Below are 17,680 nucleotides of genomic sequence, written 5' to 3'. Positions count from 1 at the left end.
GAAGTAGGTTGTTTTTTTTTTTTTCCAATTTCACTATTTTTGGTCCAACTCAATTCCCCATTTCACTACTGGCCCAACAAAAAAAACCCCCAGTGCTTCTTCCTGCCCCAAAAATCACCAAGCCACGACTGTGCAGCTGTTAAACCACCCCAACAGCCGCTCCCTCGTTTTCCTTTCTATAGCAATAATCCAGAGTTTACAATTAGGATTTCCGTAACTCGAGGGTAAAATGTCAGGATGTGGGACTGAAGGAGCGACTCCCTTCGCTGCAGCTCTGCGGGCTCCCATCCCGCCGGGGACCAGGGATCCCTCTGGAAATCCAGCGGGAACGCGCGGGCTCTGGCGGCCTCCCGCGGCAGGAGGGAGCAGGGACATGCAGATTTATTTCCTACTAAAATTCACCGGACATGGGGAATTTCAGGGGCAAATCAATGTTTAAAAAAAAAAAAAAAGTATGTTGTTATATATATAATAAATATATAAATATATCTATATAAAAAGTATATAAAACAAATATATAAAAGTATAAAAGTATAATATAAAATTATATATTACATGTAATAAATATATATATTATATATAATATATAAAAGTATATATAGTATAAATAAATAAACGTATATATAAATATAAAAGTATATATAATAAATATATAAAAGTATATATAATAAATATATAAAGTATATATAATAAATATATAAAGTATATATAATAAATATATACAGTATATATAATGAATATATACAGTATATATAATGAATATATAAAGTATATATAATGAATATATAAAGTATATATAATAAATATATAAAGTATATATAATGAATATACAAAAGTATAAAAGTATAATATAAAATTATATTATATATAATATATAAAAGTATATTATATATAATAAATATATAAAAGCATATATAATATACTTTTATATAAATAAAAAAGTATTAAAATTATATAAAGTATTATATAGAAAGTATACATAAAAATATATACTTCATATATATAAAAGTATAGACTTCAGGTATATCTAAATCTATTTTAAAATGTATATAAAATATGAAGTATATTATAATACTATAGTATATATCTTGAAAATTCCTTAAAATAATCAGCACCTTGAGCCTTCTTGCTTTGGATAAATAAGCTGTGAATTTGTTCTGAATATTCTGTTTGAGCTGCAGATTTGTGGCAGGTGACACCTCCTGAAGCAGTCACAGAGAAAGAGTTTCCATGTTAAAAGACTCTGTAATGCCCCCCAGTTCCCTGTTGTGATTTACCAGATATTTAGGATGTGTTTTAAGAAATCAAACAGCATCCAGAGCCATCTGGAGAATCCTCTCCTCATGCTGGAAAAATCTTTTAAAATTTACTAAATATTGTAATATACAAACCCCCACTTTACCTCTCTTACCTAAATATGAACCCTCACAGCTTTAAAATTACACTTAAAACCTAATATTTAGTGGAATTTAATGGCAATCCAGCAGGAAAGCTGGAAATTTTTCCTCCTGGACTAGAGGAAACATTATCCTGCTGATCATCAGAAAGGACAGAAACTTGCTGCAAGGGAAATTCCTGTGAACACAAACTCACACCGAGGACACTGTAAACACAAAACCACTCTCAGAGGTCAGGTTTTTAGGGAAAGAAGTCACACCTAACAAGCATTCAGTTTTAGGTTTTTTATGAGCAAAGATGTTTTAATGTGCCACATTTCAAAAGCATCAAATCCTTCTTGACATGAAAAGAAAAATCGCTGCATAGCTTTGGAGCTAGAGAGGTCCACGAGACTTTCTGCAAATTAAAAGTGCATGAAATACATGCAACCATCCTTCATACATAAAACAGTTTGCAACAGGGTTGAGAACACAGTGTTAAAACAATATTTAGAGTTAAAAGTACCTGAAAATAATCTCTCCTCAGAGAGAGGGAGAAATTAACTGAACATCCTCCTGGACAGTTGTGCAAGTGCTCAACAAAAGCTTTTCTGTACAAGTGGTTTAAAAATGACACAGCGAGTTCTGGAATATTCAAAACAAGGATTAGAACAAATGTTTTACAGTTACCCCAAGTCCATGGTGTTTGTTACAAACAGTTATCATGGCCTAAGCCCTGTGCACTGGTGCTGGGATTCACCCATGGAACGTTATCTGTCCCATGAGATCAAACCTGAGCTCTTGTGCTAAAGCCCAAACAGGTGAGTGAATAAATCCAGCAGCTTCTCCAGCATTGGACCCTTTCCCTCCCAATCAAATTTTAGATATTGAGCAGCAGATTTATCCAAGAGAGGTCAATGTATAAACAGCACAGCCAGAAGCTCCATCAGATGCAAGGACACTGGTGGTCTGACAAAAATTGGGTTGAAAAATGTGTTGAGAATTTTAGAAGGCAGAAATTTCCATCTCTACTACTAGAGAGAGAATAAAAATATTAAATATAAAACACTGTCATTTCACTACCCGTGCTTTATCATTCAATATAGAATAATGGAAAATTGTTTATTTATTTATTGTTGAGGGAAACTTGAGACAAAGTAAGATCAAAACTGGTATTTTAAAACTTAACTTTTCCTAACTGAAACAAACAAGTTTTAATATGTTTTTGATAGTGTTCTCTAAAACCATAATTATATCTGCATCTTAATATTGGTGCATGTGTCAGAAATTCAATAGCAATAAAATTGAGTTTAAAAAAAAAACACATTACATAAAAAACTATCTGGAGCTACAAACTGCTAATAAACCCAGATTAGGACAGAAAGGTGGAATTTTTTAATTTACTGAGCTGCATGTGGAACATTTTCTATAACTATTCTGTGGCTTCTAAAAAAGCAGGCAGAGCTGTGACTTGACTGATTATTAGCACTTATGTGACCAGACAGAACTGGTCTGAGAGGGAAACAGAAAGCTTAGTACCTAATAAATAATTTCATCCTTTTCCCCCCATGAACAGTTAGGAAGTTACATTTTCCTCTCTTCCATTCAATAAGCAACAAGGCTGATTAAATTAGGAGGAAATTGAATCTGCAGTCATCTTCACCAGGCAGATATTCAAAAGGACAACATTAACTCATCTGCCCCCATCAGCACATGTTCACTTGAATCCTAAATGCAGCAGTTTTTTTCCATTTCATCCAGACATATTCCTCAGAAAGGAACTGTGGTGCAGAAACAAACACTCTCCCTGCAGATGGATTTGGCATTCTCACAGCCTCCTGACAGGCAGTGGAACAGCAAAGATGCTGTTAAATTATAAAAATTATAAATATGGCACAGCAGCCAGGGGGGTGCAACAAGAACCCTCCCAAATCTGAGCTACCAGGGGGAAAAAAAAAAAAAAAAAAACAACTTAAAAATCAGTTTTTAGCTCAGTGGCTGCTCCTTGCAGTAAAACCACATCTGACTACTGTGGTTATTTTTAAGATCTATTATTTTCACATGAAATCCTTTCTTGAAAGAGACTCTGCTGGACCCAAACTCTTGTTTAGAGAGAGCATCTGATGGTTCAGTGACTGAGCTCTATACACTGGGTGTCATTAAGCCACAAAATCAAACCCCTGAACCCCCAGCCATGACATGAGCACACCAAGGCACACGGGCACTGCAGGCTCCAACCTGTGTGACACAGGGGTAACTCCTGCTCACAAGGACACAGCAGCATGGGAAGCTTCCAGAAATACCTTCCTGCCTAACCCCATTCCATCACACCTGGGGTTTCCTGGCTTTTGCCACTTATCCCCATGTCCATGCACATAAAACCTGATGGATATTGAATGGATTTTTGTGGAGAGAAAAGACTAAAGTCTGTACACATTCTAGATTGACACTTCCTCCCTTTATAAATACACATAAAATCTGCTTTGGGTGAATTCATTTAATAGGAACATTTTCATTTGTCCCTGAAACTCCTGACCAAACTTAAGACTTCTTTGGTCCCTCGCCCTAAAAAACAACTTCCCGTTCGTCAAGAACCACAGATGTGCAAAAGACTTTTAGGACATGGTGAAAAGGCTTTTTCAAAGTGAGTGTAATCTGTAACAAGTGCATTTTTCCATCTTGGAAATCCAGCTACTGCCATGACAGGCAGGCCAGAGCCAGGGGCAAACCTGGACCCTGCACTGCACTCAAACCCAGATCCTGGTTTAAATCCTGTGTTTAGACCTGGACTAACAAGTCACAGTGTTGCCATCACCTCAGATGGGGCCCAAATCCAGTTCCAACTCCAGTTTAACATTCTTGTCAGTGAGAATAATGGAATAAATCTATACTGAGTTAATTTTGGCTAAAAGTGACTGCCTTCACTGAGTACACGTCACTACTTGGCCAGTCACAGAGATTGCTTTGCTATTTCTCCTGTGCCTGTTCTTTATTTTCTCTTTTTTTTTTTTTCTGCTCTAAAGTTACCTGAAATCTAAAAGCAACACTAGAAATGCAAACACACAGGCTACACTTTCAGAAATTCTTCAGTTTCTGCTCACTAGAATATAACTGGAATAACTGACATGTCTGGACAGCTGCTTAGGAACACTTGTGACAGGCAAGATAATGCTTTTTATTATCTACAGGTACCTTATCAGGCAACTCTCTTCCTAATCATCACCATTTGTGAAGTGTGCTGTTACTAAATGAGCTATTTACAAATGTAAACTATGGAATTAAAGTTTTAAAATAAATAGAGAACCTTGACATTAGGTAGTGACTTGAAAACAAGGTAACAGATCATCAGTTACATCTTTTCCAACAAAAATGATCTGTGCATGCTGCCCCCAATTATTTTTTTAATGAGGAAAATCCTGGGCTCACAATCTGTTCTGGAAGGACTTTCTCAGTTTTCTTCCTTCATGCTGGGTAATTATGTAAGAACTCCTTCAGTTTTGTTGGATAGTCTGTCATCACTCCAGTAGCTCCAAGATCAAATGCTCTCTTGTATTCTTGCTCTTCATTCAGTACCCAAATGTACACCTATGAAATGGGATACAACAACCAAGTTATTACAGGAAATATTAATTTCTTTTTAAAAAGAAATTAAAAATTGTTGACCTAAGTTGTTTGATCTGAGAGAGATGTTGCTGCATATTTAAAATGAGAAATGATTACACTGATACTGAACTTTTCCCCCCTCACCTTCCAAAAAGGACATTTTTATTACTACCTGAGACTTCGGATCCTTCTAAAAGTCAGTATTATTTTGTGAAAGCCCCACATCAGATAACCAGTTTTGCAGATTTTATAGGCTTAATTTTGAAGTGAGGAAAAAAAACCCCTAAATTTCAAGGGATTTAAATGAAAAACTATTTTTTTTTTCAGGTATACAAATCTACCTTTGCAGCCAGAGCACTGCAAATATAAGAGCAGCAGCTTTTGCTCAGGAACTAAACAACAACTCATGGTCCCAGAAACACAGAGAACTTGCTGGGGGGAACAGGAACCTCTTTCAAGGCTGTGTCTGGTTTGAATTCTCACTTTAGCTTTCCCCACTGTACCTGGATGCCCCGAGCTGTGAGGTGGTCAAACAGTGCCTTCCTCATCAGCAGCCTGGGAAAGGAGAGGGAGATTAATTAACAACTTCAAGTATATATGGAATTTTCAGTGTCTTTTGATGACCTGCAATGAAGTTTCCATACAGTGTGTAGAGTTTTCCACAAGAGAAATCCAATTCTAGAAAACTTCCAGTTCAAGAAATTCAAGTATCAGCTCTGCTGAAGATCAAATCCAGCAGAGAAATCCTTCACCCTGCAGGACGAAATCCTTACCCCATGTCTGATGAACCAACCACTCAGCTTTCAGGAGAGGCTTTATCCTTCCCACCAGAAGACATGAAAATGTCCTGGCCACTGGAGAAATTAAACTAACAGATGTCAGGGCTAGGAGACACTGCAGTCACTGAAAACCTGTGACTAAATCCCCTCTGAAGCACAGATATTCTTAAAATGCCAAGTGTTCCTCCTTGTAAGGCAAACAGTGTCTCTCCTCCGACAACATTACAAAACAGTCACAACCACAAAATCTGCATTCTGCATCTAATTGCATGTTAATTAGCTGAGCACACTGAAGGACAGAAGCTTAACAGACACAACTGGAATAATTTCCACTCTTAACTGCACCTTAGAAAGCTTCAGTGTATGGAAAATAAAAGCATAAAGCACACCTACATAAGATTTGAATCTGATTTATCCTGCACTGACAAAAAGCTGGAAGAAACTGAAAATATATAATGCATAGCTATAGCAATAGCTAATCTTAGTTGTTTGAGTCAAGTGTTCATTTAAAGGCAAAATAGAAATAAAAACTTAATCAGACAAAAATCTTACGTGTCAGCCAGCCAGATAACAAATCTCTGGCTTCTTGACATCTTCTCTGGTTCTTTCAGCCTGTTGAGGAAGAGGAAACCAAAAATTACCAAAGCACAGATTAAAATCTTAGTTGAAATGTTCCTGCAAAAGGAACATAAAGAATTCATCTTGCTCAAATTAGAGCAGTAACTTCACTGCTCAAGACAGTGACGTAGAATTGGGTTATAGAAATGAGCTACATTTAAGAGAAGCAGCAGAGATGAGAATTCTGCAGCATTTTGAGTGAAGAATGAGAAAGATTGTGAAATCTCATTTCCACCCTACTGCTGACTTGTCTCTTGGCCCTATCAGATAAATTTGTTCTCAAGAAAAGAGAAAGGAGCAAGAATTAGTTGGTGGTACAGAACTGCTGTGTATTACTGTGCACAGAATTCTCCCAGCAATCTCCAGAAGTGCCTAAACCAACAGAAAAGCAACCTCAGCCCAAAAAAGCAGTGCTCAGGGAGGCATCAGGGTTCACCTGCTTTACATTGGTGCAGCAGTGGGCTGTAACTCACTTGAGGATGATGGAAGGCATGGGGATCTCAAAGAATTCCTCCTTGAAGGGAACAAATGGCAGCAGCCCAGTGTAGAACAGGCCAAGGAGCAGGAGGACACGCTGGGCACAGAAGATGGTGGGAATGTCAGAGTTCTGCAGGAACCAGGAAAGAGATTCTCAGTTACCTTGGTAGATTTTGACTCTGTTGCAATTAAATTTACTCATCAATGCATGTCTGAAGTTCAGCAATCACACTTGAGATTAAGCTGCTTTATGTGAATAAATTTAACTGCTGTTCAGGTAGGAAATGGGGTGTTGTCCTGCACAGATAAATTGAAATAATCAACTAGACTGAACTATCAACAAGATGGATTTCACTCAGATGTGTAACTCCCTTGGACTAAGCACAATTTTAATTTAATTCTAAATTGTAAAATTCCTCAGCACAAAAAGGAGGAGAATTATAGCTGTGAAACAACAGCTTTATGCTGATGCAACTGTGTCCACTAGTGGCCACATCCATTATATTCATGCTAAAAAACAGACAATCAGCAATCCTTAGAAAAATTGCTTTTTATCAGATGAATGATGTGTAAAATAGGCTTCTAAGAACTCCTGGCATAAAATTGCAATGCCCTATATTTCATAAAACAAGAATAAAACATGACTAAGCTTAATTCCTCAAGTATTTTATGGCAGGGTAGAGGAGTGTTAACTGTGCTTGTCTTATTTTAGCAGTACAGCAAGCAGAACAATCTGAGCACAGAATTTCTCACCACGAGTAGAAGCCTGGCTTAGCTGGTTAAATCTTGATTTGCAGGGTGCTTTTCTGTAGGTTTTGTCAGCACACAGTAACAAAGCTTAGCTGGACTCAGCCTTACCTCCTTGAAACATTTGCATACAATCTCATAATTGACATTGCCCCACACGGTCAGATGCTCTCTCTTGTACCGGCTCACCAGCTCTGAGACCTGCAGCACAGAAAGCACAACTCTCACAGGGAGTCACTGGAAATTCAGTGCAGCAGTATTTTACTGAAACTCTGCTTGCTTTGGAAATCATTACAGGAAAGAGTTCTTCACTCTTTCCCATCATCAGCTGGTTGGGATGCTTTGATGGGAAATAAAAAGGCGTTCAGGACAACAGGTTATAGCTACAAAAAACCCTAAAGAATTCAAGAAACCTAAATGACAAAATAGTATTTTCTGGAAAGACTGCCCTCTGTGTTGAACACATCTACACAACAACATCACGTTTTTATGTTGCTTTGGAGAGCAACAGTCCCTAAGAAGGCCCTTCCCCATGAGGTACAAACCAAACTTGTCTCCAGCAGTGCTGGAGCAGTTTCTCTTGCAGATGAAGGGTCCTAAAGAGCTTTTACAGAACATCTTGCACAAGAACCCTTCTCTGTCTCCTCTATTACCTCACACAGAGAGCAGGACCCAACATGTGAAGGGTGAAGCAGTCCAAGAACACAGATCTGGCTGTCACAGATTGCCAGAACTCCAAAAAACTGGAATATCAGCATCATTCCCCTGCCTCCACTGTCAGTTCAGCAGGTTCTCATGTACCTTTCTGATCAACACGTCGTTGTTCATTTTGATGTCAATGTTGACAGGAGTTTCTGGAAATGCCTCAAAGACCTCTTGCAGGAGTGGGATACGATTGTCTGTCCCCTCACACTGACATTCTGGGGAAACAAGGAACTTCTCACTGCTGTGGCCACTTTTAACAAACCACAGCTAAAAGCAGAAATGTCAGAGCACTCATTAGCTTCAAACTTTAATAAAAGTATAAAGTTCTAAGGATAATCACATTTTTAAACAAAAAATGACTTCATTCAGCTGTAATTAACTATGACAAGCTCATTTCCATAATGAAAATGCCCTGAGCATGTTGCACATTCAGGTTTTAACTTCATGAAATTCACTCATTATTTAGCAACAGTAGGAGTGCAGGCAACATTAAAATCCTGAAATAGCAAACACAGGCTCAGTTACCACACACCAAATGCAACAAGATTAATGTGAAAAAGACCAAATGAGAACAGAATTTCCTTCTGAACTCTAAGTCATACCTACAGTAACTACTGCACTGGTTTCTACAGCCAGGGTTATACTTTTCTTTTGAAGCTTCTTTTTGTCATGAGAGAAGCAAATGCACTTTTTTACTCCCTTGGCCAAAGCAGGAAACTGCCATGCTACAAAATGGAAAATTGAAACAGCAAGACACAAACATCTCACCTTTCTGAAAGGTGACATCCAACTTGCAGAGATAGGGTGGAAGTTCCTTAAAAATAAAGAGGAATGGAACATCAATTCAAATGTAGGGATATAATCATGACCCTCCTCCAAAAAATAATTTACAAGCCACTTCTTATCCAAAAAACTGATTTCGTAGCACCACTTTTAGTATTAATTGCACTATTTGGCATTCTTAGATTTGTGTCACCTGTAGTTGACATTCCCAGATGTCTGAGAATTCTGAAAATTCCACTGTTGAGGTGGGGGGGTTCATCTCCCAGTTTTCCCCCTAAAAACTGGTCACACCAGGAAGAGCTTTTGTCACTCTGCCATCAGTGTGACAAAACATCCCAGCTCCAGAGCCATTCACCCAAGCTGATACTGGAGGAGGAAATCACCCTGTGGAATGTGCCAGGTGTGATCTTCTGACTGCACAGGGAGTTTAGTGAGGGTGGTTTAGTTTAGGGGTGGGTTTTTTATTGAGATGAATCCTCCCCTTTGGGTTTGGGCACCAGGCACACACAGAGCCCCCTGCCCACCCCATAAATGCACTTTTCAACAACCCCCCAGCCCATTTTCTCCTCAACTCACCGAGTATTTGAGGTCAGATATGTTGACATCAACTCCTGTTGATCTCTTCAGGTTCTCATCATGGGACACAACCACTTGCTCATCTTTTGTCAGGTGACAATCCAGCTCCAACATGTCTGTCCCCAGATTAACCGCGCTGCAAGGAAAGGCTGCCTTGAACCACTCGGGTGCTTTGTGCAGCTCCAAACCCAACACATTCCATCATCTAACCCCACTGGAAGGACTTTGGATGCTTTAATGGTGCAAGGAATCCTCCCAGTCCTGCTGCAGAGCAAGGAGCAAACAGGAATCCTCACAATCTCTGCAGCAGTGGGAAGCTGATGCAAGAATAAGCAACATCTCTTGAAGCAGAGATGGGATTTTTGGCTCTGTCTCCCATAGGAATTGGGAAGCTCACCTGTGGATTGCAGCCTGCCACCCTAGGGTTGAGAAACCTGCTCCTAAAGGATTGGGTCAGGAAAGGAGTGGGGTGTTTATGAGCAGCAGCACATCTGCCCACTGCAGGAAGTGAGGTTTTGAAAAAAGAAATTAAATCTGTGGTTAGAAACAGCAAATGACAGGGGTGTGAAAGCTGTTTTTTTTTTTACTTTATTTACATGAATCCGGAAGGGATGGATCAGGAAATTAGCAGTGGGACTTTCAGGCTTTTGGCTGTTTTATTGGGTAGCAAAACAACCTTAAACTATTGTTTTAATGAAGAAGTTTTAATTCAAATTAAAAAGGAAATAAACCACTACATATCTAGTCATATTTTTCAAAGCAAAATAACTATTCCTGTTCCAACCCACTGCTTTGAAAAGCTCTAATTCAATCCCAAATCCATTCCACAGTAGTTTGGTTCATAGGAGGACTAAGGAAAGCAAAAAGTAATAATGATATTGATGAAAATAAGAACAAGAAACCTCACACACAAAAAAAAAGCTTTACTGCAATGAGCAGTGAATTGCTTATTTAACTAGAAAAGAGGTGTCATTCCAGCAAACAGATAAAAGTCTGAACCCTTCCTTCAAAAGCTTTTTATCCATCTCTGAGCAAGCCTACACCACCTGTGAGTTGTGCCTACCTGAGACCCAAAGCTCTGTAAATTCTGCAACAGCCTTTTCCTTGTGGGCTTTATTGGCTGCTGAACACAGCCCATGAACACCCACTAATGTAGCAACAAACAAAAAAATAAATCAGAACATACTCCCTAAAGTGTTTAACACAATTTCTGGTCCAGCTGGGATAATGATCAAGGAAGGTTGTCAAATTAAAGCCAATTTGTGAACTGTTTGCCAGTGCTGCTAATTAAGAATTAGAAGAACAAAATCCTGTTACATATGGAAGAATCACAGGTTGTACTGGGTGATTTTTTCCTCCTGAGGGAAAGCAAATCCAAATCTGCTGCAGGAGATTTGCCAAATCTGTAGATGTTCCCATGTTTTATCATTTCACCAGCAGATTTTATTAGCAATATTTCTTGCTTTAAAAAGTCAGGGCTGATGCTGCACAGAAAGGGGAGAACAACAACTTTCCTTGTTAACAAATTTGAGACTTTGCCAGGCCCTTACAAGCAGCTCACTGCTAAATAAGCTTCCTCAAGTGCTGAGCTTTCCCAGCTGGAAATCAGTTTGTTCTGTCAAATTCACACTGCTCCAGAGAAGGCTCCAGATTCAGGACATCATTGTGGATTCAGATCCACCTGCTCCAGAACTCAAACTGTGAGCTAGGCTCACATTTGCAAATTAGGGTGAGAGTGCTCTTGCTTAAAATCTGTTGTTGTATAACCTAAAAGCACCACAGAAGCATTTAAATATGGTAAGACAAGATTACAGCCCCCCCCATCTAGTATGCATTTTACCTAATAAAACAAAACTAAAAAAATATTGTCTTTGGTACTAAAAGCTTATAATTTCCTTCCAGAATATTTGTAAATTAAGCAGCATAGAAACTGAAATTGCCAATAAAGGCATCCTCCCCCCATATACACATTCTCTTCTGGATTCAACTACAGCAACAGCCAAATATTCCTGCTTGTGCAAACCTGCAAGGACAGCTCCTGCAGACACACCCTGTCTGGCTTCACACAGAATCTGATGGATTATAAACTGATCAGCTCTTATCAGCTGTTTGAGCCAACCCCTGACCATTTTTCACCAGCTAGATCACTGATTTTCTACCCCATTTCTTTTGCTGCTTTACTTATGAAGATGAGAATGAGCAAATGGGATGGAGAAAGCCTTTACCCCTTCCCAAAAGGAGCCAGAAGAGTTTCCACTCCTAACAGGAGGTAATTGCTCTGCTTCCTGCAGAGGTACCCTGGCTCTCTTTACTCAGATGAACTTTGCTACTGGCAGCTGTTGTGGGTTCAAAAACTGGACCTCAATGCATTTGTTCCACCACAGCTGTAAAATAATTTAAACGGGCAGAAGAGAGTCAGAAAAACATTGTCACAAAATGTATTACCCCCAGCACAGTCCTTACTCTAAGTATTACTGCTTATTTCTGGGAATAAAATAAAAATAGATAATAGAGTAACTTCCATTGCAAGAGACCTTCATGTAAAGAATGAGTATGATATGACATGAAAATTAAGAAATGGTTAAAAAAAAAGGAAGAATCACTTTCAGAAAGTCTGGTAGCAGACTTGAAAAAAGGCAAGCCAGCAGAAAAAAAAAAAACAAACAAAAAGCCACAGAAAACTATGCTGAGCTTCCATGGAGATAGAAAATAGTGCAGTACTTTCTTTTATTTGGTTGGGAAAGCTGGCACCCCTCAGGCTGCAGTGAAACAGCAAACTGATGAGGCTCCTTAGCACAAAGCAAATTAGAAAAACCCCAAAGAAAACAAAGAGGAGCCCACATAATGTGGTCCCTTCTCAGCAGCAGCTGGAGTTTTAGATATGCTTCTTCTTCAAATGCCTTTGAGAACCTTGTTAAAATTCACTACTTAAATGCTGGAGGCTTAAAAGCCTTTCTGGTCCCAACCCCATTTTAAACCCCTGAGTAAGAGGCTTTCACACATTGCATGACTGCAGAGTGTGAGTGCAGGAAAAAATAAACAGCAGCATTTTCTGCTTTATAGTGATAAACAAATTAATAGAAGTAATCACCATTAAGCACAGTATTGTTTGCTGTTTTACTGGCTAGCACAGCTCAGGCCTCAGGGTTTGTTTCCATTTGTTACTGGCACAGACCATAATTTGTGGTATCCCAAGTCCTTCTGGTGAAACTGGAGTGGATGTCTGGCAATCCACAGGAGTTAGCCAGAGGAGAGCTGACTTTCAGAAATAGGACACTGTGACCCCAAAGAAATGATGAAGTCCCACCTCCCTTGGTTGTTTCATTTACTAAAGACACTGAGAACACCTAATTTAGATATTCTCATCCTTTTGTACTCACTGGTGAAAGGCTGCCATTGTGTTCTCCAGGTTCTCTCCAGCACCTACAGAAATAACAAAAATAAAACTTACACAACAGCCTTTTTCTCTCCTCAATCCCACTGAAAATGTAATTAAAAACTAACAGGTCTTAAAATATACATATTTTGAGAAATGTGGATGAAGCTCAAGGCAGAAATCTCTCTTGCCACCAATGTACTGGAAAGACACAACCTTCTCCAGGTAAAATGATTTTAAAAAAGAACTTACCTTAGATTTGTGTAACACTTAGAATAATCAAATCAAAGTGTTTGTTTTACCAGAGGTATTTAGCTAGGACAATAAGCCCAGGAGGCATAGGGAAAGTACATGCAAAAATCTATTTGAGAGTCAGGGGGAAGAGTAACAAGAAAAAAGAAAACCAAAAAGCTATGAATTAAAGCACCCAAGACATTCTAAAGCTGACACTCCCTAAATGTACAACCCAGCTGGGGTGAAATGGTTGACAACCTCTTTTTTCAGTGCAGGGATATTCCCCAAACAACACAGATCTGTCAATAAAGGTTTGTGCTGCAGGAGAAGGGAAGTCTCACACAAGGAATGAAACACACATCAATTTCAGTTAAGAAATAAAAGGACAAGCAAATTTAATTTTCTCTCAGGCAAGATTAAACTCTGCAACTCCTAAGCCAGCATTCTCTGCATAAAAACCTTTGAAGATCAGCCTGAGTAGGGACTGGAAAAGGTTGTGCCTTCTCCCCACCTCAGATAATAGGCAATATTATAGACTGAAAAACAAAACCACCTCAGGAGGATACACATGCTGATGAAGATATCTATGCAAATTTCAACTGCTCTCTGACAGTGATGAATGACAGACTTTGTAAACAGCAATTATAAGAGCTCTAATTAAGGCCTTGCCTATTAACAAGACCTCACCAGGACATACTTACCTAAACCTGCATTCAGTTACTTAATTAAAGCAATGCACAACCACCACTTTAAAACTGTTGTTCTCAGGTAGGTTTACAAAATGGAAGACTTAACTTAGAACCATGATGACAGAAACCTGCAGGGTTTAATGTAAAACAATATGGTGAGTCCACAGCAGCTTCTGTGATCAGACATTCACCAACATTTTATGGGATTTGATTGCAGAACTGGGAATTGGCCGAGTGGCAAAAGTGAACCACGGGACAAAGGAGAACACAAGAACCTCATGGTACCCAGCTGGGAATCCCCTGCACAGGGCCTGGCTGGTCAGTTACTAATTAACTGCAATAATGATTGAGTTTTTAGATAACTTATCAGCTGTGGCAATCCAGCCCATACATCCTGAATGGTGAGGGAAGGGCCAAAACACCTGAGTCAGGTCTTCAATTTGTGAACAAAACAAGAGTATCCCTAACATTCCCTGGGCAGAAAGTTCCAAAAGTAAAACTTTTAAGTGGCTGATCTAACAAATCACGTGGCAGGGAGGTGGTCAAGGGCCAGGGATGGTGACATATCAGGGGTGGTGAGGCAAATGCCTGACTTGTAGCATTTTGGGGGAAATGAGGAACAAAGTTGAGAGATCAGCTGAAAGAGGAATTCTGAATCAACAACCACAGGCAGAAAAGGGAACTACACAAGTTACTTGACAAAAGTAATTTTCTCCCTTGAAAAGTGAGAAGGCTGGGCTGACCAAAGGGCTTCTGACACTTTCTCAAACAGCCTCCAGCTTCATGGGCTCATTCCCTACAAGGAACAGACTTCCCCAGGCAAAATGGCACTTCCAGACATGAGGAGGGCACATTCCCACTCTGCAAGCAGGAGGGAGCCAACACCAAGCACTGCCTCAAGGAGATGACCTTCAGAAGGTTTTGGGGCCAGCAGGTCAAGGGAGGTGATTGTTCCCCTCTGCTCAGCATTGGTGAAACCACACCTGGAGCACCACATGCAGCTCTGGGCTCCACAGCACAGGATTGACATGGATCTACCAGAGGAAGTCCAAGGAAGGGCTGTGAAAATTAAGGGATGAGAGATTGTTGTGTGCAATGAGAGGCTGAGGGTGCTGGATTTGCTTTGTCTGGAGAACAGAGGCTGGGGAGGATCCTACAGGTGTAAATACTGGATGGGAGAGAGTAAAGACTCAGCCAAACTCTTCTTGGTGGTGCTCAGGGAAAGGACAAGAGGAATGGGAACAAGTTTAAATACAGGAAATTCAGTTTATAAACATAAGAATACCCCCCTTTTTTTGTTTCAAGAGTGACCAAACTTTAGAACAGGCTCCCTGAAGAGGTTGTGGAGACTTCATCCCTGGATGTGTTCAAAACCTAACTGGACCGGGTCCTGGTTAACCTGCTCTGGTCAGATGTGATCTCCAGAGGTCCCTTCCAATCTGAATTATTCTGTGTAAAGATCACCATGCTACCCTCTCTCAGAGACCCTGCAATCCAGGGCTGCTGGCATCGACAGAGGACTCCAGCATAGAATATCAAGACTCAAAAATTGCTCTCAGAAATGACCAATTATAAAATTATGCAGACATGAAGAAATAATTCAGGGATGAGTCTACAAAATGAGGTGACAAAATTCTCGAATGAAAAAGCAAGATAAATCAAGCCCCTCAGACTTAAAAAACTTGACTGTACAAGGTTTCATCCCAGAGAGGAAAAAGCCAAACAAGTTAAGCGTTACCTTGATCTGCCCCAGCTAACTGGAGTAATGCAATAGGAAACCTGACACTGAGTCTAAAGCTACAGCATGACTAAAGCCCGAGAGCTCAAGGCCCGCAGGAATTTATGTTACAGGGTAAACACCAAGCAGAGCAAAGCACGAGCGATCTTCCGCCTGAGATGAGCAAAAAGCTGCTGCAACGTCCAGGGCTGCCCTCCTGCCTCAGGTGGATTTCACAGGAACAATTCACAGACCGCGGACTTTGAATGCCTGAGGAATAATCCTCCCTTAAGCGAGGCTTTCCTGCTGTTCCGACAGAGATTAGAGCAACTGGCCCAAGCACTCGCATTCCAGGCTTAGGGCTGTGTATCTTAGCTAAGGTGCTTGTAAAGGAGTGAGAACAGAAGATTAAGGGGATCATTCCAAGTTCCAACAAAGTCGCCTGCAAGTTTTTAACAGCTTACAAATAAGAAAGAAAAAACCAAACAAACTAGGAAACCCTTAAAATTAAGAACTTTTTCTTTCACTGAAGGGAAAATATAAATACAAAGCAACACAGATAATATAGATAGTCCACACAAAAAGCTACATTTTATGCTATGCTTAAAGCTATAGTTACAAAGAAACTTAAACTGCCAAGTTTAAGTGCTAGGAATAAAATCATTAGGAGATCAGCTCCAGTTTTTATATTTTGATAATTCAAGGCAGCAGCATTTGTTAAGGACAAAAAAAAAGGGTTAAAACTGTGATCAAACCCCGCATAAACTGGCACTAAATATGGTATTGAAAACTGTTTAAACTCAGCAACAGACATCTCTCACACAAAATATAGAAAAATATTTACTGGCAAACTACCTATTTTCAAAAATTAGGTGAGGCAGCAGGGAAGAGCACAGAGCTGATCTCTACAGAACAGGAAGACACACCTTGCTCCATTTCCCCCCCTCCCAATGCTTTGGAATAGGTAGGAGAAACTTAAAAGCCTATTTTAGACATAATCAACATGCCTGACTTTCAAATGGGAGTGGGTTTTACCAGGGCACTGAGCCATTCACTGCCTGCAACACCGAGGGGAGCAAGAACAGACTCACAGCAAATTCTGCTTCCCCTGAAAGCAGAAAGCAAAGCAAACAGGAGGTCAGAGGCAAGAAAATTGCTCTCTTGTACCCTGACCTAAGCAACAGCCAGACGCCCATCCGGTTGGGGAGAGAAATACCAGGATACAGAATCGTCAGTAGAACAAAAAAAAAAAAAAAAAAAAAAGAAGACGCGTCTGAGAGGGAAAACATCACGCCCCACTAAAAAAAAAAAAAAAAAAAAAAAAAAAAAAAAAAAAAAAAAAAAAAAAAAAAAAAAAAGAAAAAGCTGATTTTCGACTAGCGCGGTTGGACCTCGGAGATTAATTCCGCGCTGAACCGAGGCACTGGTCAGCAGGTGGCACCTAAAATTAGGCTGAGGGAGGAAGGTTTAAAGGGAGCCCGCTGCAAGCCACGGACACCGCGCGGTCCCTCACGAGCCCCTCGCGCCCGGCGGGCCAGAGCAGCGCCCCGGGGTCGTGAGGGAGCCTCGCCCGCGGAGCCCTGAGCGCCGAGAGCCGGGCGGGGACCGTCCCTCGGGAGCGGCAGAGAGCAGAAAGGCTCCCGCAACCCCTCCCCTCCATCCCCGCACCCCCCCCACTCACCGCCGCGGTGCGAGATGTGCCGGCAGCGAAAGCGCTGCCGTTTGGGCCGGTGGAGCAGCCCCGGGCACTTGAGGAGAAGCGCGGAGGTGAGGACGTATCCACCCAGCGTGGAGAGCACGTAGAGCGTGGCCGACATCCTGCATCTGTCACCGGCGGCGCCGGCCCGTCCTGCCGCGGTCCGTGTCCCTGTCCCAGCCCGCAGCCGGCTCGCGGCGAGGCGGAGCCGCTGCGGGACGCGGAGGCTCCGAGGCAGCGGCGGCTCTGAGGGAGCGCAGCCTCTGCGCCCGCGCAGCCGCCCCGGCGCCGCGAGGAGCGCAGC

The 17,680-nt window shown here is 40.8% G+C and overlaps 1 protein-coding gene across 1 annotated transcript; it reads right to left on the bottom strand.

Annotated features, from left to right (window-relative positions):
* Positions 1-1,667: 1,667 nt before the first annotated feature.
* GDPD1 (glycerophosphodiester phosphodiesterase domain containing 1) lies at positions 1,668-17,666 on the bottom strand. The gene is made up of 10 exons (XM_053960922.1): positions 17,362-17,666; positions 13,045-13,087; positions 9,665-9,800; positions 9,074-9,119; positions 8,402-8,520; positions 7,712-7,801; positions 6,850-6,983; positions 6,311-6,370; positions 5,483-5,534; positions 1,668-4,961 (listed from the first exon to the last, which is right to left on the bottom strand). The coding sequence occupies exons 1-10, from the start codon at positions 17,495-17,497 to the stop codon at positions 4,839-4,841; spliced, it is 939 nt and encodes a 312-aa protein (XP_053816897.1). The 5' UTR covers positions 17,498-17,666; the 3' UTR covers positions 1,668-4,838.
* Positions 17,667-17,680: the final 14 nt, after the last annotated feature.

This window comes from Vidua chalybeata, chromosome 20 (assembly GCF_026979565.1).
Source record: "Vidua chalybeata isolate OUT-0048 chromosome 20, bVidCha1 merged haplotype, whole genome shotgun sequence".
Classification (NCBI taxonomy): Eukaryota; Metazoa; Chordata; class Aves; order Passeriformes; family Viduidae; genus Vidua; species Vidua chalybeata.
The sequence above is the reverse complement of the archived record's forward strand: the minus strand, read 5'-3'. Positions and strand labels throughout refer to the sequence as shown.